This window comes from Crocodylus porosus, unplaced genomic scaffold (genome assembly GCF_001723895.1).
Source record: "Crocodylus porosus isolate Cpor-Errol unplaced genomic scaffold, CroPor_comp1, whole genome shotgun sequence".
Lineage (NCBI taxonomy): Eukaryota > Metazoa > Chordata > Crocodylia > Crocodylidae > Crocodylus > Crocodylus porosus.
In genome coordinates, this window is record NW_017728948.1 from 80,251,984 (window position 1) to 80,276,175 (window position 24,192).

A 24,192-nucleotide genomic window follows, 5' to 3' on the forward strand; every position below is an offset into this window, starting at 1 on the left:
CCACCACTGCTTGCAGCCCAGGAGGGCATGGTGGGGAGGGGGAACATGTTTCCCCGGATCAGTGTGGGGTGAGATGGGCTGCAACAGGGGCTGTGCGGAGCTCTTCTGGGCAGGGGTTGGGCTTGGAGCAGAAGCCAGAGGTGCTAGGAAGATGCTGCATCCACCCCAAATTTTGCCGCCACTCCGCTCCCAGCGCTGCTGCCACCCAGCCGCCCAGTGTAGCCCCGACTCTTCCTGGCACATGGATGAGAGACCTGGAAGGCTGATAAGCCCACTTTTTCTCACTGTGAATGAAGGGCTGGAGATTTCCAACTGATTTCATAAAACAAGTGGGAGAAACTGGGAAGGTAACATGCAAGTGAAGGAAATCAAATGAGAGGATATACAAGAACTTTTCTCCATGCACAGCTTGCTTAACACACAAATCTGAAGGACTTACTAAACTAAGCAGATATACTAGAATTAAAATGTAGAATGCATTACCAATAATAATTTAAACACAGAATATCACAGATTATTTTTCTTCTACTCAAATACTGAAAGGTACTTACCAATATCAGGTTTTTCTTCATTATTTATCTCCATTACTATAAACTTCTCACAGACTGCAAAAGTAGGCAAAGTAGAAGAGATGAATTGTCCAAACCTTCATGGAAAGGAAAGAGTGTGATGGACTGACTTTAATCTGTAAATTATTCACATTCAACATTCACCGTAAAAATTAGTACAAGGAAAAATATACAAAAAAGTTCATTTTCTTACTTCTGAAAACTAAGACAGCAATCAGTGTTCAGAGACTAATATCTACCTCCTAAAAGGGCATCCCTGACCAAATATTACACATCAACGCTGTTAAAATATCCTGGCTGTCAAGACTGGTTTGACAGTCCAAGTGTCTTGCACTAAAAATGCTCAAACACAATATAAGAATGTAATCTTAGAAAGCAGGAAGAATAACTTCCTGCTTTCAGTAAAGACTGTCTTACCAACAGAGTACCAAAAAGAGGGACAAAGGAGAAATAAATTTTGCTTACTTGTCAGTAAGCAATCTGACATGTACTTAGTTAGCTTAACTCCTGCATAGTTGTCCATTCTATCTCTGTTATTTTGATCTTATCTAAGGTTTCTATTCTTGTTTTCCTGTTCTTTGGGAGAAATGCAGACCAATCCTGAAGAGTACAATTAAGACAATACTAAACACTGTTACCCAGATTCTGGCTGTGCTGCTACCACTAAGGGCAAACAGAAAGCCCTGAGGAGTGGCAGGAATAAAGCAACAAGCATTGTCTTTGTTCATTTCATAAGAAAATTATGAATTGCATAACATTAATTCTATTAATAAATTATGTCTAGAGCATGGTAAAAATACAGAAAGATAAGTTGTTTCATACTACCAACAAATGAAAAGTAAAAACACTAACTGAGCCAAAGTAGCAACATGATAATTCTTTACTCGTATCTATTCTATTCTATTCTTTATTTACTTATTTGATTTATATCCCACCCTACCCAGCAAAGGTTCATGGCAGTATACAATAAGAGAATAGAGTAACTTTTTAAACAGGGGAAAGAACAAGAGAATGAGACAACTTAAAAGGGAACTAGAATACCAACATAAAACAGAAGCCCCCTAAACAATATCTGACTCTCACAACACCACTAAACATAAGCCTCTTCTAACACCAGCACCCCAACCCCTCACTGTCTCTCCCCTTCTACCTCAACCTCTCATTGCCCCTTCCTCTGCCCCAGAACTCTGAATCTAGGGTCCTCCCTAATTACCCTCTCTGCATTACCACCATTCCCTCCTACAGTCTGAATTTCTGGGTGTGGGGGAGAGCATAACAGTGTACTAGTTGAAATAATTTACCATGTACATAATTAATTTAACATGTTATAAGTCCTTATACAGACCAGATGCAACTGAAAAGGGAACATTTATCTGTTGTCACCCACTGTTCCATCAGAGATACTTTGATATTTTTCTACAAGCTGCCTGTTTTGAAAGAGAACTAGAAATAAACCTCTCAGCTGAGAATGGTAAATGCCGCATTTTAATATGGAGCAGCATGATCGCTCCAAAAGTTCTAAAGAAACCCAAATTTAAGCACAAGTGACACAGACTTGACAATCTCCAAAAATGGTCACAATCTCTTAAAGCAATAGTGAATTTAGAATGTTATGCATCTCCATCATGTTTATAATTATCTCTAGTACAAGCTTTCATACTGGAAAACATTCTAGGGCAATTTAATAGTAATTTCTACTGTGACTTAAACTGAGCTTAAGGTACAATTTCAAGGCTGGTTTTAAACTATTTCCTGTGGTTTTTACATTTATATGTATTGAATAGCTCCAATAAACTCTTTATATTAGTCCCCTACAGAAGCACTACCATCAGCAAGTTTCTTGTAAAGCCCCATCTTAAATAAATAAATAATACATAAATAAATGTCAGTAAGTGTTTGTGTTACCTGAGCAGGTCACTGCTGCTGGGAAAACCCTGAAGCAAAAAGCTCAGCACATTACTCACTGCAACATTAGTAGGCTGGGATAAAGATGCATCTCGAAGAGTCAACAGTAGTTTAGGGATTAGCTGGAACTCCCTCATTAATTTAGCATTCTTTGCTGCTTCACTGAAAGACAGAAAGAAAAAAAAAAGATTTAATAAACAATCAGGACCTTTCTTGGATAATTCCGTATTTTAGACTATATTACCAGGCTAACATCAACTAATACCTGGACTCTGTGAGAAGTTCAATGAAGTGCTCAAATAATGAAAGATGAAGCTCATATGGGGCATGAAGCCAGACCTGAAATACAAAATATACAGTGGTACATTTTATATGAAAATCTATGAAAATCTAATCATATGTAATATATGAAGCATTAAACAAACCCTGGATTAGTGGGGTTTTATTAAATTAATCTAGCGGATCACATTATAATTTGCTTGTCTACCCTATTCAAATGATAATTTCAGTTTTGAATTACACAGCCAACAGAAAAAAGTCAAATATAGAGGCAAAGCTACAGAAGACTACTTGAAGACCACAGGCAATCTCCATGTATATGGTGAAACAGGAATAATATTTACTAATTATCACAATAACAAATCAGAGTTCTATGAAAAGAATCACAGAACCACATCATGATCCTGAATTTATAACAAGTTTACTGTCACTGACTTAGACAGAATTCTTTAAGATTTAAACTGGCCTAAGTTCAGAATTAGATTTCACATTTATCTTTTTAGACTCTTTGCCACCTGAAATGAAGATGACCCATTACTAAATTAACTCTGTTTCTCTGTCAAGACTAAACTCAGTCTTTACTGACAATTCTTTCGATTTCAAAAAACATTTTCTATACAATATTTTAAGTCATTTCTACTTTTCACAGCAGATCATTTGTTCCATCAATAGAAGTGCCAGAAAGGTAGAAGGTTAAGGCTTCAAATCTTTAAGTAAACCCAAGAATGAAAAATAAAATAAGACAGATTTGAACCCTCTTTTTATTAAAAATGGCTTGAAAGAGTAAATAAAGCAAGTTTTCTTGCCCCTTTACTTGTTCTTTTTTTTAAAGGTAGAAGTATGAGAAAGTGCAGCTCTTGCATTCTTTTTAACAGGAGGTCTCTTCTTGGAGAGTCCAAATAGTCCATATGCTTGCTTTAAGAGATGTTATGTTACTGGGGACTGTCTACCTACAGACACCATTCATTAGTTAATTCAGTCTCAAAGTTCCAAAAGACTTCTCTGTTAGGTTCTCTCTTTTTTGACTTTATATCGTGAATCCCTTTGTTCTCTAGCTGCACTGAGAGAGGACTTTTTTAAAAGGTTCACTTTAGATCTTTCATGCTGCAGCTATTGTTTTATTGAGTGTAAGACCCTTAAAACTGCTCAGCCAGCTCCCTTTATAAATATCAGAATCTACAACAAAAGTACTCATTATTTTTATGAAGTTTCCATTTTTTGTCAAAAGAGCTCATGCTGTGTTTCAGATTTTATTATTATTTTGTTCTCCTGGCTTAAGTTCCCTATGGCCAAAACAGCAGAAGATCAGACCTGGCTGACAGGTTTTTGGGACAAACACTTATCAGAAAAGAAGCTCTCTTCCCTAAAAATTTCAAAAGGATTAAAATGGAAATGTTTTTACAAAAACAGCTTTAAAAAATTAAGGCAATTGTTGACAGGAAATATTTTTGTACTAAAAATTGGCTTTTTCTTTTAATTGTTTTCACTTATAATGGCGGTCTAAGTCTGGGTATTGGTATTAGGGACGTAAATATATTTTAAAAAAACATTTGTGTAACCTCCTCTAATTATATTGGTTAAACGATTAGCCAGGAACAAGGCAGCTTGGACACAGTTGCTGCTAGAAGATACCCCCAGCTCCCAGGACTGTGGGGGAGGGAGGGAGAAGGCAAGTCAAGCCAGACAACACAGACCTAGTGAAGCCCTGCACTGGGAGGGAGGAACCACCTGTGAATGAGCAGCTAATTGCTTAATTTGGGATGGAGGGAGGGAGGGAAGGAGGAAAGAAGGGAGAGATGGAGCACCTGTGAAGGATCCCTGCTGCCCCTCACTGCCCCATGCTGCATGGGGGGCTCTGCACAAGCCCCCCTGGCCCCCTACTCTGCTTCCCCGGTCCCACCATGGCTGCCCCACCTGCCCCAGCTCCAGCCCTTTAAGAAAAAAAAAAAACCTGAGAAAACCCCCCAGACTCACCATTCCTGCTGGGCAGGGGGCAATCCTCACTGCTCCGCGCCATGTGAGGGGCTCTTCTGTGAGCTGCCTGAAGCCCGGAGGCCACTGCAGGAGCAGTGAGTCTCAAAGCTTTTCTCGTTTTGTTTTTTTCTTAAAGGGCCAGAGCTGGGGTGGGCGGGGCAGCCATGGGGGAGTCTGGGGAGCAGGGGGAGGGTCGGGTGGCTAATGCAGAGCCTCCCACGCAGTGTGAAGCAGTGGGGGGCAGCAGGGATCGCCCCCCACCTGGCAGCACCCAGTGAGTGGGGGTCTTTTTTAAAGCACCAGGAGCTAGGGCAGGCAAAGCAGCCATGGGGGCAGGGCTGGGGGAGCAGGCAAGGGATGGGGGCTGGCAGGGGTCCCCCCATGGTCCCTGCCTCCAGCACCCACTCACCCACCTGGTACTTACCAAGTCTGAGTCCAGCTACAGCTCTCTGCTGCAGCCACAGGGGACTGTCCAAATCTTTGAAGCTCTGTGAATCTTTTTCGAAGATCTGAAGAGCTTCAAATCAATTCATACCTTTTACATGGTCCCCTGATTTTATTTGGATTCAGAGATTCAGCCACTGAATCGGGTCAAATCTCCTCCAACTCAAATCACCACCCAAAGCTTCACACAGCCCTACTGTTTTCCTCTTAGGCTATGTGTACTAGTCCCCCTCGCTACTCCCCTCTTCTCCACCTCCCTCTTGCCAGGGCACTGCAAGGCTTCCCTTCCCCACTTCCCTGCCACACTGAGGTGGCCCCAAGCTAAAGGATAACTGGTAAACTATCAGTTATCATTGCACTTATTGGTTAAATGATTAATCACTTAATTTGTCACATAACTAATTGCTATAGACATATCTATGCATTTTTAAACCTTTGGTAGGCATGTTACATAAAGAACAAACTTAACCGTCACACAACAGGATTAATGCATCATAAATGGGCAAAAAGCAGGGCACCAGGCCCATTATTTTTGTATCTCACTTGTGAAAATTTGCACTAGCATCTCATAAAGCAGGCTGTTACCTACTGAAATTCATGCCTCTCTGAATCAGTTAGTCTCTAAGGTGCCACCTTGCCCTACCTTCTTTCTCAAAAAAGTTTAAAATTATAAGCTTCATTTTTCAATGTCCTGCCTCCTAAAATCATAAAATGGTATTGACAGATGAGCATGGACCTTTGGATTTTTAAAGCACCCCAGGGAACCCAGTAGAACAGCTATAACAATTTCAGGGAAATTAAAGGAAACATTCTAGAAAACAGCATAAGCTCAATTTTCACAAATGGGCTCCTTAATATGACATCCAAAAATACATTTAGATACCCTAACTTCACAGGGATGTAAACTGTGCACTTCCATAGTTTAAACAAATAAGAGTAATCCTATTTAGGACACACAGCATGTGAAAATTAGCCTTCCCAAGTAGCTCCCAAGCTCCCCACCAAAACCTCACAAGAGTATGACAATTAAAATAGTTATAATCACTCTATGTTTTGTATAAATAATACAGATGGAATTTGACAGTCATATACTGCATCAGGCAACTTGACTTACAGTTCCTCCTAAAATACCATAAAGTAAGAAGAGAAAAATCGCATTTAACACTAAATTTCTTCATGTTTAATGCTGCAAACTCTGGGTTATATTTGGAAGCTGTACACACAGAAATGTAACTGCCCTACTTCTCAATGCAACAGAGGTTTGATGCCTAAGGTTCTGACACGCTGTGCTGCCAAAACGTATTCCTTGTTATTATTTTCAGTGTCTCCTTTCTCTCCCAAAATATTTGCTAAAATAAAATATGTAGGTTAATAGAACCAGGTATTTAATGGTTAACTGAAACCACCATCCTCTTCTACAACAAAAAGTACATCTTTTCCATGCAGCAATAATTTCTATGTATTAGAAGTAAAGCAACCACAGCAGGCAGAGTTAATAAAAGAACTGCACTGCTGGTGAGTCAGACTCTCTTCACCGTCTGCTTTATTGTACTGAATAATCAACTACCCAAATACACATAGCTAGTTTTCAAGGACGCTTTACATACTTCAAAATCACACAGCAGATCCTGAAAGGCTGTTGAATTTGGAATAATGGAGGTTTCATGCCCACTGTCAACAGTTCCTACCAAGGAAAAGGTCAGATGGAGTATGTGGCTGTTCAAAAGGGAGCGTTTCTTCTTTAGCAGCATTGCCAGTAACTGAAAAAAAAAGAAAAAAAACAGAGCGCAGGAAAATTCAGTAATGTCATCTTCTTATGTCAACACTAAAGGCAAGAAGACTTTTCAAATCTTATGAATTTGATTAACATACTTTTGTGATGTTCTAGAATCACCATGAAAAAAAACACACAATCACAATTCTTCACTAACTTGCAGCAAAAGACTGGGTTAGAATCCCAGCGAGCATTCATATTTTAGAACTTTTTGCCCCCAAAGAGCAGCAGATTTATAGAAATCTCATTCACTCTAAGGGAGTATATGATTGATTTTCCCAAAAGTTGAAAGTCATCTAAAATAGTAACTGATGACATACACAGTATTGTGTACAACTGACTGTGGGTGCTGCCTTGTTATAGCAACCCAACTGGATACAAGTTGGTGGAGTTCTCTCTCACCCTAAGTTACACCCATTCATTCCAATGACAGATCAAGTCCCTAGACTCTGTTGTAAGCAAAGCAGTATAATGATTAGGTTTTTTACATTTTCAAGTGATGTGAATTTTTCCTTTTTTGCAATCAAAGAAGGTCACTCTTGGTTATTGCCTTTCATGTTCCGTATTCAGTAATTTTACTTGACTGACAGGATAAAAGTAACTGCTGAACTAACATGTGCCTCATAAATGGAAGGACAAACTATTCATGTATCACATTAACTCACTTCTTTGTTTTTAGTAAGTTGGTAGTTTTAGCTTTAACTGATTTAAAACTCATTTTCTACTCTTCTTTTAAACCATCCTAAATAACTTACATTATTTAGCTAACAGTGAGAGAATCTTAAGGCAGCTATTTATACTACTATTACAAAAATCATGGCAATTATAAATGCATTAAAGTATAAAAGAGTACATGTACTCAGGTATACAACAAATTCAATTAATCTGATCTGCTATGTCTGATTTCTCCATACCTGATAACCTTTGATCCTTTCCATTTCTTTACTGGCTAATGGGTTGCTCTTTACCACACATACCAAGGCCTTCACAGCTGCATATAACCCCTCTACATCTGATGCCATGGCTACAAGACCCAGAATGGCAGCGGCTCCACCAATATACTGTAATGTAGTGGCAACAGGCTTAGGTTCAAATGTTCTTACTCCTGTGCACAAGGTAGTAAAAAGTAAATTGATTAATCAATCTCACTGTTGTACAATATTTATAGTTATTATCATATCTGTTACTTTAAAAAAAAAGCAAGCAATTAGTGAATTCTATCAGAAGTAAAGAGAAGGAAGTAAATTTAGAAGGAACTAAGTACATTTATTTACTTAGTTTAGTGAAACTGCAGGCCCCATGGAAATTCTTTTTTGATATCTACATTATTTATGAATGGGAAGCATTAAAACTAGAAAACACAAATAACTTAAATCAAGGCAATTAATGTAAGACCGTCATTTATGCAGTTTTGTACAATTATACAAGAAAACCATTTAAGGTACCTATAAAAAGAGCAAATTGTAATCTCACCCAAATACCCTATCAGAGCTGCCCCAATGGTACGTGCTGGTCCATTCAGATGTCCTGCTGAGTTATGAAGCAGCTTCACTGGAGTGGCATTCTCATGGGAAGACACAGCCAGCTAAACAAGGGAGAAGCCTTTTTATTCTTTGAGAAAAATGTGTGTGAATTTCTCTCATGTGAGGTCCCTTCCAGCTCCTTACAATCTATGAATCCATAGATAAGGTCTGAAATAATGACATTTCAAATATTCCCAAAGAGGCCACTGGCAAAATTTATAATCATTAAATTTTGACTTTACCCAAGATTTCTGCCAATCTTTTTCTCTACTAAACAAAATTATAACAACTCTTACAAGAAGAGCTTGCAATAAAATCACCAAGTCACGGACATTTAAAGAAAGGTTTTTTAAAATATTAATTAGTTAGCAAAACTAACTGCAGAAAGTTGGTTTAGTTGATTTTTAGCTTTTCATATCAGACCCATTATATCAGTGAACCAAGTAAAAGTTAATAGTCACAACTGCTGTTTACCCTAGGAGATTAACTTGGGTCCTAAAAATATTTAGGTACATAAATAGCCCCAATGAAGTCAGCGGAATTACCCATATGTGCACGATTATTAACATTCAAATTTCACAGGATTTGGCAATTCATAATATTAATTTGTCTTACTATAAGCATTATTGTTTCATAACATATTCTTCAATCTTTTCATTAGGAATTAAAACTAGTATGTACAAAAAAGTATAAAAAAATTATATATTATATTCTTTTACCCCTTTGCTAGTCATTTTTAGTTCTAAGAAATAGAGCAAAATCCAAGAGCATCACCTAATAAAAAAGTTCAGTGCAGTTTAAAAACTTAAGTAAAAAGGAACAGAAAACACTTTTGGTAACAATGGAAATTGACAGGTATAAATTCAGTAGTCCAGTATAATCTGATCCTGGATTCCAACAATTGCATCTCCTACCATGCCAAAATGCATGGCAGAACACAATTTCTGTGATCAGGGACAAAATTTGTCTAATCATAATTGGGCAACTGCTGGGGCTGGCTTCCTGCAGCTCTCACCACTTAGCAACTTTAAACAAGTGCAGGGGGAGTAGCATGATGCATGGCTTTGTGTGTGCTGGTTCAGGGGGAGCTGATGTACACCCCCTACCTGAGAAGTACCTGTGCACCAGGCAGCCCTGTATGGCACCTATAAACTTGTGTACAGGTCAGCCCCACAGAGGGATGACTAGCATGTGCCTTTAAACCTGCCAGAAGGGGAGAGCCCACCGCATGTTTTATTTAAAGTATCAGACAAAATCAGCCACAGAGATGTTCCACATTAATTGTGGAACATCTTTGTGGCTGATTTGTCATTTTATAGTGTGATAAATTGGTTAAATGTGTGACAATATATAGCAGTTTAGACTCCAAACCTTACACCAGTGCTATCCAACTTCTAAGTGCCCAGGGGCTGCATGCCCTGAAGGCTACACCAATGGGCTTGCATGCTACATGGGTGCCCCCAACCTCTCCCTACTACTGGACACAAGCACCCCAACTTCACTTCAGCTCCCTGACCATGGACTTCCCCACTGCACCAAGCTATATAGATACCTCTGGTTCCTCTGTTGTGCCGTGCCAACCAGTGGGAAGGGGGCAGGAAGTAGAATCCAGGAGGGATGGGGAGCCCAGAGACACTAGATGCTTCTTCAGCTAGAATGATAGCTTCCTTGTGGCCTGCTTGCAGCCCACAGGCTGCCGCTTGGAGAGCATTCACAGCAATAATTAACAACTGAACTAGGAAGGCTTATATGATTAGGATATTTTTTTAAAACAACTATATTCCTGAATTTAACACTGCGAATTTGTAAATATACCTGTTTGGCAATGGCTTTACTGTCTAATTTGTTGTAAACTTTCCTTATTCTTGCCACTGTAAGTGAAGAAACAGAAAGTGCATAGAGGCCAAATGAGACCTTCTCCTCTGGTAACAAAGACACTGGAGAGGGACTGACTCCTTCTGATTTAGAATCTTTACCTTAAATAAAAGAAAAAGAAAAAAAGTACATCAAAATAAAAATTTTACATTGAAACAGCTCAAGTAAATTATACTTCAAAATGATCTCCAAATGTAAGTTCAGTGGCTTGAATTTACAGATAGCTAAAGTTGGGTGTTGCCTTCATTTATTTTTCCTCAATCCATACAAGTGTCGATCAATGTAGGTGAATTAAAGGACAAAATTCTGTACACATTTTGATCAGATAAAAAGAAAACATAAACACGCATTTTTCTCCATATTAAAGGTTAATTATATTCAGCTTTACTGACAATTTTTTGCTTTGTGGCTTGCATAAAAATTCTCATTTCCCATCTCATTCATTCTGACATGCAAGATGATCAACAGTAACCAGTAATGGATTTTCCCATTCTCTAGGGCTTCTTTCTTTGATTCCCTTCTGGCCTGCAAGAGTAGTCAGACTTTCCTAGATAAGAAGAGGAGTCCGTCACCAAAGCTTGGTTTTATAGAGCTTGGTACGATAATGAATTTGGACCATGACCAAGGAAAAAAAATTAGCCAGGAAATGTAATTATTACATGCCTATCTACTGATCTGTGACAACGGGTGCATCCAGACGAGCGCGCACATGCCTCTAGCAGCGTCTCAAACCCCTTTGAGATGCTGCAAGAAGCATGTGCAGGAACTAAAAAAATGTTCCCCCTGCTTCAAGTTTGCAGCACGGGGACAAAATTAGACCCCTGGATATAAGGGGTCAAAAAAACAAAAACAAAAACAAACCGCTCCACAGAACAGTGGGGCAAGGCGTGCATGGAACAAACACAGGTGTCAGTCCTCCAGAAGAGATGCTCTAGTTTTGGGCAGAGTGTGTCTGTGGTGCTCCTGCTGCCCCCGGCACTGTCCAAGGTAAGCTAGGAAAGGCGGGGGTGGAGGTTATGGGTGTGGGTGGGCGTGTGCGTGACAAGTGACAGGGGGATGTCAGGGGGTGGTGTTGGCAGTAGAGGGGGGTCTTGAGGACTATGGGGAATGGAGGTGGATGGGGAGCAGCAGGATGTCCCAGTGGGTAGGGACGTGGAGGGGCACAAGCGGTGGCTGCCACATACCTACCCCCCCCACCCGGCCCCTGTGGCACCGGCGGTAGCAGGCAGAGCGGCAGTGGCTCTGCTGCAGGCACAGCAGGCAGCGTAGCAGTGCTGTGTGACTAAAAGATTCCCCGGAAGATATTTTTATCTAACTACAACCTAAGCCATTCTTTTCAAGAAACTGAACTGCTATTATGGAACCAAAACAAAGACTTAGGACTCTGGGTCCCAGTCAAGGTGCTCTTGGCATGGGGACCTTCATTTCTTGCAAGCGTGTCAAACAGACCCATGACGCAAACCCGGCTGGGTCAGTTTGGTAATTATGACCAGTTTTCTTCAGGACGCATAACAGACCAAGATAACAATGTGTAATTCCGGGGTGAAAATTCATGGAATGGCAAATGAGTCTGAAATCAGTTATTATGCCTGGATATTTGCTGTCAAAAAGGGAGCACCCCACACTTTTTTGTTGTGGACAGGCCCATGACAGGAATGCCCCAAATCTTGTGCATCAACCAGAATGTCTCTAGGGTGAGCCTCCTTTCCTTCGTGAGTGATGATTTGTCTTTCACAACATCAGACAAATATTACCTGCTGCTGTCTCTTTCTTCCATAGCTGGGGAAAAAGCCTCTGGCAACATGGGCAAAATGTTGTTGTCTTTTAGGAAAGCTCTGTTTCTATATATGTTGAAACTCACTTAATAGACTTGCTCTCTCTGAGGCAGGGTAGGTTACTCTCAGTGACAAAAGAAAAAGTCAGGGCTGTATGGGACATTTCTACTGCAGCACACTTGATTGTTTTTCCTTTTAGTCTTCTGTGCTTGAAAGCCATGAAACAGCCAAACTTGGACATAGTAATCTGTCTGCATGTCACTTTTAAATGAGGAAAAACTCTAATTGCAAAAGCAGGAGAGAGCTCTACAAAGTAGAAGAATCTTTGATGATGACTAGTTATCATCCTGTCACAATGAATGAGAAGAAAATCCCTATTTGAACTGTTGCAAATAGAACTATGGAAACACTTTGATAAAATATATTTGAACCTTATTTTCCAATGTTTTCACACTTTGTCAAATGTTCTTTCCAAACATATATTTTTTAAAATTCTGACAGTACTGACACAACTATCTTTTGCAACAATAAATCATTAATATTGTTTGCTAACTCTCATTTCATCCTGTATGATTTTACTCTCATCTGAGTTGCATATTGTTAAATACTATTAAAATTTTAATGTAGCCTTGTTTAAATTACTGGAATACAGACAAGGTTATAAACAAAAATATAGCAAGTAAGTATGGTGTCACTCCTAAAAAATGCTTTAAGTTAAAGAATTTGAGCCTCAATTAAAATTTACTTAAATCCTAGATTACGGCATGATTTTAGTTATACTTACATGGGATATATACTGCTTGAAAGCTTCCAACATAATTTGGTCCCAGCTCATAAATGGTACTAACACTTGAAACTGGCAAAACTTCCTCCAAGAAATGCGTTGGTCCCAAGCGCCATACCAGCAAAGAGAGTTGGCGTTGGGCTGGTGGTGTGCCAATGTAGGAATAAACTGTGCTGACTACTGGTGGATTAGCAGAACCAGATCCACCAGGGCTACTGTGAATATAGTGAAGCTGTAAAATAGAAACAAAGTTATTCAAGAGATATAGGTATAATTTAGAGAAAGAAAATAAATTAAAAACTCGGTGTGAAAATCTAGAAATGTTCAAATTGATACAGAAAACATTAAGTAATCCTGATTAGTTCACTAAATCATTAACTAAAACCTAATACTTCTGCCAAAGTAATTATTAGGGCTGTGCAAAGCTTTGATTGGAGATTCATAGTTTCATAGTTGGTAGGGTTGGAAGGGACCTGAGCAGATCATCAAGTCCGACCCCCTGCCATGGACAGGAAAGAATGCTGGGGTCAAACGACCCTGGCTAGGTGGTTATCTAGCCTCCTTTTGAAGACCCCCAGGGTAGGAGCGAGCATCATTTCCCTTGGAAGTTGGTTCCAGATCCTAGCTGCCTTGACTGTAAAGTAGTGTATGAGTGTATGAGGCTTCCCGATGTCTAGTCTGAATCTACTCTCAGTCAACTTATGGCCGTTAATCCTTGCTACTCCTGGTAGCATTCAAGTTGGTTGCAGCACAACCCAGCAGTCATGAGTGTACAAAGAGAGAGGCGATTAGCCCTGTGACATGTTACTATAGTTCTCAAAGAACACTGTTCACAGTTTAAGGAAGTCATGTTTAAAACATTCTAGCAGCCATGGGAGGGGTGCAGAATTAGGAGGAACACAGCCACATAGCTAGATATTCCTTCATATTTCACAGGCAGATTTGAGACTATTAGGACATTTAACCTTAAATAATTTTAATTTGTTTGCAAATAGTTGAATACTTGGTTTGGGCGCTCCTATTATATTCAAACAAAGGTCCCTTTCCATCTGCTTGGCTTTTTGGCTCATTTTGTCTTAAGGTTTGAAGATGGGAGGCAGAACGCACTGGGAGTATCATAAACAACACAGGGCACTGTCAGGTTCTCATCTAGCTGAGTAGGCATAAATCAACTGTGAATAAGTTTAAAATGGGATTCAACTAAATTTTAATTTAAATGTTCCTCCCCTGATTTTTAAGTCTGTATTCGATTCAGAGGATATTCAGCCTGATTCGGCGGCTGAATCTCCAAATCCGAAGACCAATAAAAAGGTCCAAATTCCAAATCGATTCAAAGCCTCCACATTGATTTGGAAAAGATTTGTAGAAGATTCAAAGATTCGGGCAGTCCCCACTCAACACTGCAGGGAGCTGGACCCAGAATCTGTGCTGGGGGGGGGAGGGCAGGGACCATGGGGGGACCCCCACCAGGCCCCAATCCCTTCCTGCTCCCCCAGCCCCCTGAGCATCCCCTGACCCCCGCCTGCTCTCCCAGCCCTGTCAATGAGTGTCCTGCCCAGCCCCAGTGTCCTGGCAGTTAAAAAAAAAATAAATAAAAAAATCCCCACACTCACTGGCTGCTGCAGCAGCCATCGGAGAAGTGGGGGGCAGTAGGGATCAACCCACCAGGCAGAAGCCAGTGAGTGCAGAGTTTGGGGGGGTTTTTAAGTTCTGGGATGCTGGGGCCAGGTGGGACAGCGAGAGTGGGCGGGGGATGGGGCCTGTTCAATTAGGAGATTTGACTGATTCGGCAGTGGCCAAATCTCTGAATCAGATTCGGCGGAATCAAATGGGGACAGTGATTTGAGTCACCAAATCAAATCACTGTCCTCCGAATCAGCTGAATCCGAATCCAAAGTGAATACTAGCCTCTTCGCACAACCTAATAATTATGTCTATTTGTTTAATTGGACAGACAGGTTGAGTACACACAGATTTGAAATCAAGTACAGAAATAAACAAAAGGCTGTGGCAGAACATTTAAAAATTTTTTTCCTTTTCAAATTTAATGCAAATAAAATAATCAAATAGAATTATAGCTATAGTTCATATTTTTGTGTTTGCCGGAAAGCTATTTCATTATTTTGTGTCCCCTCTGATTATTGCAATTGCAACAGTCTGAATGGTTACACCATTGATCTCACTGGTATATTAAGTAGCATACAGATTTCAGTTGGTAGGAAAATGATACCAAGTTTTGCCTTTTTGATCTATGGAACAAATATTGACTTATATAAAAGCATGAACATTAGCCAAAGGAGTATTTTTCAAATACACTGTTAATTTGTTTTGTTTAAATTTATGAATCAGAAATAAGGATGTCCATTTGAAAAAGTATATGCTATTGTAGAATCATGATGTTAGAAGGACTCTCAAGGGTCAATATGGTTCAACCCCCTAGAAAAATGCTATTCCTATATCATCCCCGTCCAATGTTGAGTTGTCTTAATAACTTCCAGTGGAGGAAATCATATAGCTTCCCTAGGCAGTCTTTCACTGCCTTACTGTTCTAATGGTAAGAAGGTTTTTCCTGAGCACTAATCTGAATCTGCTTTGCTGCAATTTTAAATAATGATTTCTTGTTCTGACTTGTGTGGAAAAGGGGAACGGTTGTTCTCCCTCTTCTTTATGGCAGTCTTTCAAATATTTGAAAACTGCAGTCACCTCCCCACACTTAGCCTCTTTTTCACCAAGCTGAACATACCAAGCTCTCTCAACCTTTTCTTATACAGCTGACCTTCCAACCCCTTGATCATTTTTGCTGCTTGCCTTTCGATGCTCTCCAGGTTCTCCACATCCTTCTTAAAATGTAGAGCCCAGAACCTCACACAATACTCCAGATGAAGCCAAATCAGCCATTACTGGTTCTACTACCTCCTGCATCTTACACTTAATATTCCTGCTGATGCAGCCCTAAATTACATTTGTTTTTTTCAAGTACGTCACACTGCTAATTCATGTTGAGTCTGTGATCCTCCAAAGCCCCCAGATCCTTTCCAGCAATGCTACTGCCCATGCTTTGTATTTAAATGATACAACATGCAGTAGATATGTAACCAGTCTCACATTAAAGTTCCACATGACATCAGGAAAAACATTTTTAGATAACCGTCATGGTGCTTCTAAACTTTACACATTTACTCTTTCTAGTAAGGTAGATGGAGCTTTTCACAATTGTTACTACTTTTAAGTTTCACGTAAAGTAGTATTTTGCTTTCCTTCACTTCAGTGTTCACACAGTTACTTTTATACCAGTATACATTAGCCATTAGAGAAAAGGTAGCATTTTATGACCAAAACTAGCATATTCCTTATTTTGCTGAATTAATACCAAATGCCAGACAAGTATTAAGAGATAAAATACTGCTCCATTTCCAGTGATGTAGGTACACTAGATACAATCTCTTCCTTTCCCAAGTACTGATCCACTTTGCTTAAGACCTGATAGTATTTGCTACTCTTTTCTGTAAAACAACAACAAAACCAGGACAGACTCAGAGTTGAGAAGTGAATGGAGTCCTTGCCTCACTTTGAATGTGCATAACAAAAAATCAAGAAACCAAGCACAATATAGAAAAAGCTCAGGCCCTCTCATCTTCAAAACAATTGATAATACATGATCATGATGTACAGCAGCCTGACAACAAGTAACCTACACAAATATGTTGTAAAGCAAATGAACTTTTTGAAACAATACAAGTTACATTTTAAAGTTTTTACTCCACCTTCACAGTATTAACAAGCTGTCCATCAATGTAGAGTGCAGCGGTGCTATTTTTCAGCATGCCTTTACTCATCACCAGAACCAGATGATGCCACTGGCCTTCCACTATAAGATCGCCACAGCGAAAACGAGCACAACAAGGAAGAATCTCATAGAAAGACGATTCTTCACTGAAGTCATCCACTACAGTAAAAGGAACAGTTCATTAGAACTAGTGGCACTCATACACCGATTTAAATATTTCAGTTTCCTCAGGCCTGATATTTAAAATAAGCTGCAATGATAAAGGTTGAAATTTCAGAAAGCAACGCATTTCAAGCAAACAGAATATAGTAAACAGTAATGTAAATTAACAAATATTTTTCTATTAACACTTTCAATTGTAATTAACAATGATATTAGCATTAAAATTATATTGATATCGAAAATATTTTTGAAATTTGATGGTCCACAATTTTTTGTATGAATGCAAAAAGAAAAACTGGTAGAGCAACATTAGTCTAGGCAATCCCCAAAATTATCAGCAACCCCAATTCCTATTTTAATGTATGCAGATGAGACTGTTATACTGTCAAGAACTCCTATTGGATTACAGAGAGCAATTACAACTTTTGAGCAACTTTGTGGACAAAACTTAACGCTAAATTATCATAAATCCAAAATAATGCATTGGGGAAGTCGTTTGATGAAATATCCATGGAATATGGGGGGAACCAAACTTGACATTGTCAAAACCTATAGATATTTGGGTGTGTTATTCACAGCTTCTGCATCATGGAAACATGTTCAGTCAGTTAAAACTAAGGCAGCCCAATCGACAGCGGTGATAAAGAAATTGTATAAAACCACAGCAGAATGACCAGTCCAAGCTCCTATATCAGCATACAAAGCCAAAGTCACCCCTTCGATTTTATATGGCGCTGAAGTATGGAGTTATGCTGCTAGTAATGATTTTGTCTCAGATGTGGATCTATGTACAACAATATTATAGATTCACGTCTTGATTTACTACAAGCTTGTCCAACATACAGCCCGCGGGCCGCCACGTGGCCCACCAAGGCATTTTCCGTGGCCCGCAGTGCTGTGATGGGAAATGAAAGTAAACACTGTTTACTTTCGTTCCCACCCCTTGTCCCCGCCCCCAGCCCCTCAGCAGCTTCCTAATGGCTGCTGAAGGGCTGGGGAAGGGACAAGGTTCCCACACGCATCATGTCAGCTTGATGTTGCCGACATGGTGCGTGCGGGAAGAGGAGTAGCCATGTGCCACTCAGGACAGGATGAGCCCAGCCAGAGAGGCAGGGGCTCAGCTGCACTTTCCCCCTACCTACACTGGTCAGTCCCGAGCGGCATACGGCTCCGCCGCCACCTCTGCTGGCTGGCGCTGACCCAGACAGGTCTGTCCCATCCAGAGCAGCACGCAGCTGAAGTCAGCTTCCCACATGCTGCTGGGGACGGGAGGAGGCTGGCCAGGTCGGCACCAGCCAGCAGAAGCGGCAGCAGAGCGACGTGCCGCTCGGAACTGACCGGTGCAGGCAGGGGGAAAATGCAGCTGAGCTCCTGCTGGGCTCGTCTTGTCCTGAGCAGCACACGGCTCTGCCGCCGCTTCTGCTGGCCGGTGCAGATCTAGGTGGCCTCCTCCCGTCCCCAGCAGCACATGAGGAACTGACTTCAGCTGCATGCCACTTTTCCTGGCCAGTGCTGACCCGGCTGGGTCTGTCCCATCCAGAGCAGCACATGGCTGAAGCCAGCTTCCCACAAGCTGCTGGGGACAGGAGGAGGCTGGCTGAGTCTGCACTGGCCAGCAAAAGTGGTGCGGGAGCCGTGTGCCGCTCAGGATGGGACGAGCCCAGCCGAAGCGGCAGGGGCTCAACTGCATTTTCCGCCTGCCTGCACTGGTCAGTCCCGAGCAGCACACAGCTCCACCACTGCTTCTGTTGGCTGGTGCCAACCTGGCCAGGCTCCTCCCAACCCCAGCAGCACCTGGGAAGCCAGCACCGGGGGGGCCTTGGCAGGCAGAGTCCTGGCATGACCTCCATGGGGTGAGGCAGCAGGAGGCGGTATCTCCCGGACCCCGCGCTCCAGTCTCACAGCACCGAGGCCACTTGGGCGGCATGCGTGGGTGGCCAGGCACCATAGTGAGTGGGGCCATGCGGGCGGGTGGGTGAGGTGCTGCGGTGCAGTGGCCACCTCGCTCCAGTCCCCCTCATGGGGGATGTGGAGGTATTTATTTTTCCCCTTCAGTCTCTGGGGCAGTAGCTGGCTGGATGTAGAATGGGTCCCTCCTGCCCCTGCCCACCAGCAGCTACCATTGTAGGAGTGAATTTAGTCAGGCTTCTGGCCTCCCTGACTAGAAAAACCGACAGAGACCAGAAGTGCTGATACTGCTTATTTCAGTTATATGTTCTGAGATAAAAAATCCTGCATGTCTTATTACTGTGTGCACAGATGTCCAATTAAGTAAACTTGTTTTAGTTTCTTTTCTTTTTTGTATTTTTTTCTCTTTATCTGTCTTAAGTATAAAAATGCTTGAAAACTTAGAGAAGGGGAGGATTCCTTTTAAACAGACAAGTGAATGATTCCCCTAGCTGTATGAAATCCTCCCTGTGATCACAATATAGCCCTCAATAAAGAAAAGCTGGTTCTGTCAGCTCTGATTTCAACCACAGTGCAAAGTTTGATTTCTTTCACAGCATGAACCCTGCAGTAAGAGGCAGGTGCAGTAGGGCTACACAAGCAGGATCTCTCTGGGCCAGGACAGAGGGTGTTTGAATATGGCTCACTGGGTGATAAAAATTTCATGATCTGGCCTCACATTCAAAAAGGTTGGATACCCCTGATTTACTACTATATTTACATTAATAATGTTTTTCTGTTGGTGGGCTCTATTTTTAGTATAATATCTGTAGTTTGGTTACCTTGTTCAGACTTACTTATATTATGGATGCATATGTGTTACGTTGTCTTTGGGAGCATGGCATTTAGACATATCTCAGAACAAGTTTCTTAGGGTTCTTCTGGCTCTTCCTCCCTCAACTCCTGCATCTTTTCTGAGATTAGAGATGGGAATGAATTCTATTTTAACTAATATTATTATTAGAATGCTAGGATTTTGCCTCCCCTTTTACTATCTCATCTGCTTAAATTATGCTACATAGAAGATACTAATAATCCCCCTCCTCTCCAATCACACTGGTTAGCTTAATTTTTTCCTGCACTTTTGTACTTTCTGGGATGGGATACTATCACAAAGATAATGAAAGGTCTTTCTTCCCCATAGAAATGGTTCAGATTTTCCAGAGAATATAAGATATTGCCAGGCAGAAAGATTTTGCAGTGGCTAGGGCTACTCGGAATCTCTTTGGAAACTTGATTGGGGGTTAGAAAGGTATTTACAGTTGGATCTCAATAATAAATGGCAGTCCTCTTTGACTAGACTCAGGATCGAACAGATGCCCACAGCTGCTCTGGCTGGAAGTAGATTTTGTATTTCAAGGGCTAAAAGATGTTGCCCAGTCTGTCTACGAGTTTTAAACAATACTATCCACTATGTGTTAGACTGTTTTTTGTATAACAATGTAAGGAGAACCTATTTATTACCGTACTTGCAGAAATTCATACATTTCTCAAACAGAGAAATTAATCTGGCTTTTACAGAAAACAGATCCAAATGTAGTAAATCATCTCACAATTTTCGCTTACAAGGTGAAGGTGATTAGAGTTAAATATCCTTTATTACTGATAAGAGTGATGCATTTTAACATTAGACTTGCTTTTATTGTCTCAGTTGTAGATCTATGTACAACAATATTATAGATTCATGTCTTGATTTACTACTACATTTACATTAATAATGTTTTTATGTTGGTGGGCTCTATTTTTAGTATAATATTTGTAGTTTGGTTACCTTGTTCAAACTTATATCATGGGTGTATGTGTGTTACATCATCTTCAGGAGCATGACATTTAGCCAGAATCCTTAATAATACATTGAATTGAATTGAAGTCTGAGCAATAGGTCTCCTATTGATGTCCTGTTTCCCTAAGAACATCCTCAAGAGGCTGACCACATCTTGTGGTTCTATGTCCCTTCATTTTCCCCATATTTTAAAATGATAATGTGAAATTTGGATAAATTAAATTAAACTTATTTACAGCTTTTTAAATTATCTGGTTTCATCTACAAAAAGAGTTTGTTGTTTTAAGCTTTTTACGGAAAAGCTTATTTATGCATGTAACACTCTCGCATTGCCTTTCTACATTAATATTTTTCTTCTCTCTCACTGCCAAATTTAAATGACAAAAAAGTGATGCTATCAAAACTCCAGTTTTTCTGTACAAGTCACTCATTTGCCTGATTCTGCTTCCAGTGAAGTCAACAGTTCTTACCTCTGCCCTCAGACGAAACAGAATAAAGTCAACACTTTTGTAAATCCCATCCCATGTAAGTATCAGTTAATTTTATCACAAGTGACTCCTATCCACCATCTAACAGGTAATGGATTTGTTAACCATCTTCAAGTATAGTGAGAGATGGAACACAATAAAGTAGTTTTCATGGGGTAACAGAGAATTTTGACAGTTATTTGTTTCTTTCAGATACTTTGTGGTGTTTCAAGTTAACATATATTTTAACATATCTTGAAATAATCACATCATTGATCTCTCATGAGGCAAAGGAAGCAAATAATATAAAACAGAAGTGACTAAGTAAAGAACCAGAAAGAATTTTTCTAATTTCTGAATATTTTTGCCTCAATCTGTTCTAAGAATATTTAATCAAATATATATGAAAACTCCAATGTTTAAATAACTTGCATATTTAAAAACATTTAAAATGACATTAAAACACCACACAATAGATGTAATCACCTTCAAAATATTTGTGTCGAATAGGTAAAAATGACTATGCCTAATTTCATACCTGGAGGGTCAGAGAACTTAGGCTAGATAAAAACAGAGGATCTTTTTTAAAATATGGAATTGCAGACTAAGATATTTGGCTAATGTGAAGGAAGTCAAGAGAAGATTATTTCATAATTTTAAGTTGATTCTGGGTATCAGAGTTTTATTTTTGTCTCCCTGTATTCAATAAGAAAATCCAAGTCCCTCCCAGATGTTGCTACTGCGATGAGAAATGAGCAGTAATATTTGCCAAAATTAGTACTATGTTGTAATGCCTTCACAAGACACAGAACTCAGGTGTTGACTCCCCTTCCAAAGCCACCTCTATTCCTTAGGTGTTCTCAGCTCTTCACTCAAAGCTGCTGCTTAACTTTCTAAACATGTAATATGCTTTATTTTAATTGAAACAGTGCACAGTTTTGTAACAAGCATTTTTAATTTAATTTGGGAAGGTACATGCAATTCCCAAGACCCAATCACATTGCCATATTTACTGATTTCTCACATTGATAGGACATCTTGGGAAAAGTCAGATTTCCATGCAGATTACAAGGAGAAAAAGGACAAAACCAGAACAAGTACAAATTTATAAAGAAAAAAATAATCTTTTTCCATACCCGCCAAGCACCTTAATCTTCTTTTTATAATAAAATAATTGTAGTCAAATAAACAGAGGCATTTAGCCACAGATTATCATCACTTTGAAATCTGGAAACCCTGTGGACTTTTATCTTATTTCTACATGTACTAATCCACTTTAATACCTTAGAATAAAAACAAGAGAAATTATTCAGCCATCCAACTCATAGAGTGTTACTTTACTAACAGCTGAGTTTCCAAACACTGTTCAAAAACAGTGATTTTCAGAGTCGTTCAGAAAGTCTCTCATCTTTTCTCACAATGCCTCTTCAAGTACAGTCCCCCCTTAGAGTTCAAAATATAGACTTATTAGCTAATAATATTCAACTTCTACCTCAACGGCAGTCAAAAGTAATTAGTGACAATAAATTTCTAAATGTAATATTCTCTATATAGGAACAATTCAGTCTCATTTCATTTAAGAGATCTGAAGACATGTTATGACTAGTAAGTTCTTTATTTCTTTTTTTGACCCTCTGCAAGGAACTACTATATTTATGAAAACAATGTTGATATCAAAGGAAGGTATTTTATAAAGTAAACTAATAGACTGCCAGAACCATTTCCAGAAATATCAGATGATTAGAGATATTTACAAACATTTACCCACTCCATTTAAAACATGATTTTTTACATATGAGTGAGCGTGCATGTTTTAATATTTTTTATTTAAACACAATCATTCACTTTATATTAATCCTCATTGTTCTTCCCTACACAAAGTGCTTCCCAGTAATCAGTTTCCTTTCTTATAAAATTACCTGGGGCCAGACAGAGATGTTTCAGTGAAAGTTCCAGCAATTTCTGGACATAATCTTAATCATGAAGATCTGCAGTACCTTTATAATGCTGTCACAGCAACATGAAAGGATACAGCACAATACTTACCATAGTTTTGAAGCAACTCTTCTTTAGTTGAAACAATTAGTGATCGGTCTTTTGCTGAAAGGACAATGGCAAGGCATATGTAGTGCTGCTCAGAAGAGTTTGCTCGTCGCACTATAGTAAGCAATCTGACTGGATGGTTATTAGGAGATGTACTAAAGTGTTCAATGCAAAACCACGTTGAATAGCTCAAACCAGATGGTGGTGGAAAAAATCTTTCACCTAAAAACCAAAAAATTAGAGTTAAAGGCTGCCTCAGCATTCCCATTTTGAAGTTCTTTTTTCGGGCACTTATAAGTTTCCTGAAACTTTTGCCTTCTGGGTTAAATTTTACACACCTGATTTCTGGCTCAGAGATTATTTTTTCTCCCCAGTTACCTGAACTACACCATAGCTCTTAAGAACAATGAAACAAGAAATGCCCACTTTTCCTTTTTATAACACTTATGTTGTTAAACCCTCTACAGTTTCAGCTTATTGAAAAAGAAAACAGATCTGAAAGTCCTAAGGCACCTTTTGTTGCCGGAGTGTATATACTTCAGCTACACATGAGAAACTTTTAATAATGACAATCTTATAAAATAAACAACTATCTAAAAGAAGCAGGCCAATTTGCATTTGCATGTGTATAGATTTTGGTGACTCAAGCTTCCACTAGGTATCTGAAGTGTGAATGCTTCACTCCATTTCTCTCTCAAGGATCAGTGAAGGACAACTTTTTGAAATGCATATAAAAGATTACGAGACGTTAAAGTCTGTCTAACTGTTAAGCATTATGTATATACATTAAATACCCTTCAAAATTACAGAGGCGGGTAAAATTCTCTCTATAGGATTGTGGGCACATTCAGGTTGGAAAGCAGGCAGCAAATGAATGTTGGGGATATCTAATGACCTCTAGTGATAGAAGTCCTCCTCACTCTGAGTCTTTGTTTTAATTACAAACAATGTACATCTAGATCAAATCCGGTAAAGCAACAAATCAGTAGACCCAATGGCAAGTCAATCAGCAACACAGAAGTCCTTGACTTCAGAAAAGCCGACTTTGACAAGCTCAAGAGGCTTGTCAGTCAGGCCCTCAGGGACCATGACCCCAGGGAG

At 39.7% G+C, this 24,192-nt stretch overlaps 1 protein-coding gene across 2 annotated transcripts in view; it reads right to left on the minus strand.

Annotated features, from left to right (window-relative positions):
- The window catches only part of LOC109321881 (WD repeat and FYVE domain-containing protein 3), a 517,024-nt gene that overhangs the window by 108,397 nt on the left and 384,435 nt on the right, over positions 1-24,192 (minus strand). For both annotated transcript variants that reach the window (XM_019552640.1, XM_019552639.1), the window contains exons 16-25: positions 23,095-23,313; positions 16,667-16,848; positions 12,903-13,134; positions 10,284-10,444; positions 8,419-8,530; positions 7,860-8,050; positions 6,779-6,931; positions 2,740-2,813; positions 2,475-2,636; positions 552-646 (exon numbers count right to left, since the gene is read on the minus strand). In XM_019552640.1, coding sequence (XP_019408185.1) covers positions 552-646; positions 2,475-2,636; positions 2,740-2,813; positions 6,779-6,931; positions 7,860-8,050; positions 8,419-8,530; positions 10,284-10,444; positions 12,903-13,134; positions 16,667-16,848; positions 23,095-23,313 — 1,581 coding nt within the window. The remainder of the gene's footprint in view (positions 1-551; positions 647-2,474; positions 2,637-2,739; positions 2,814-6,778; positions 6,932-7,859; positions 8,051-8,418; positions 8,531-10,283; positions 10,445-12,902; positions 13,135-16,666; positions 16,849-23,094; positions 23,314-24,192) is intronic.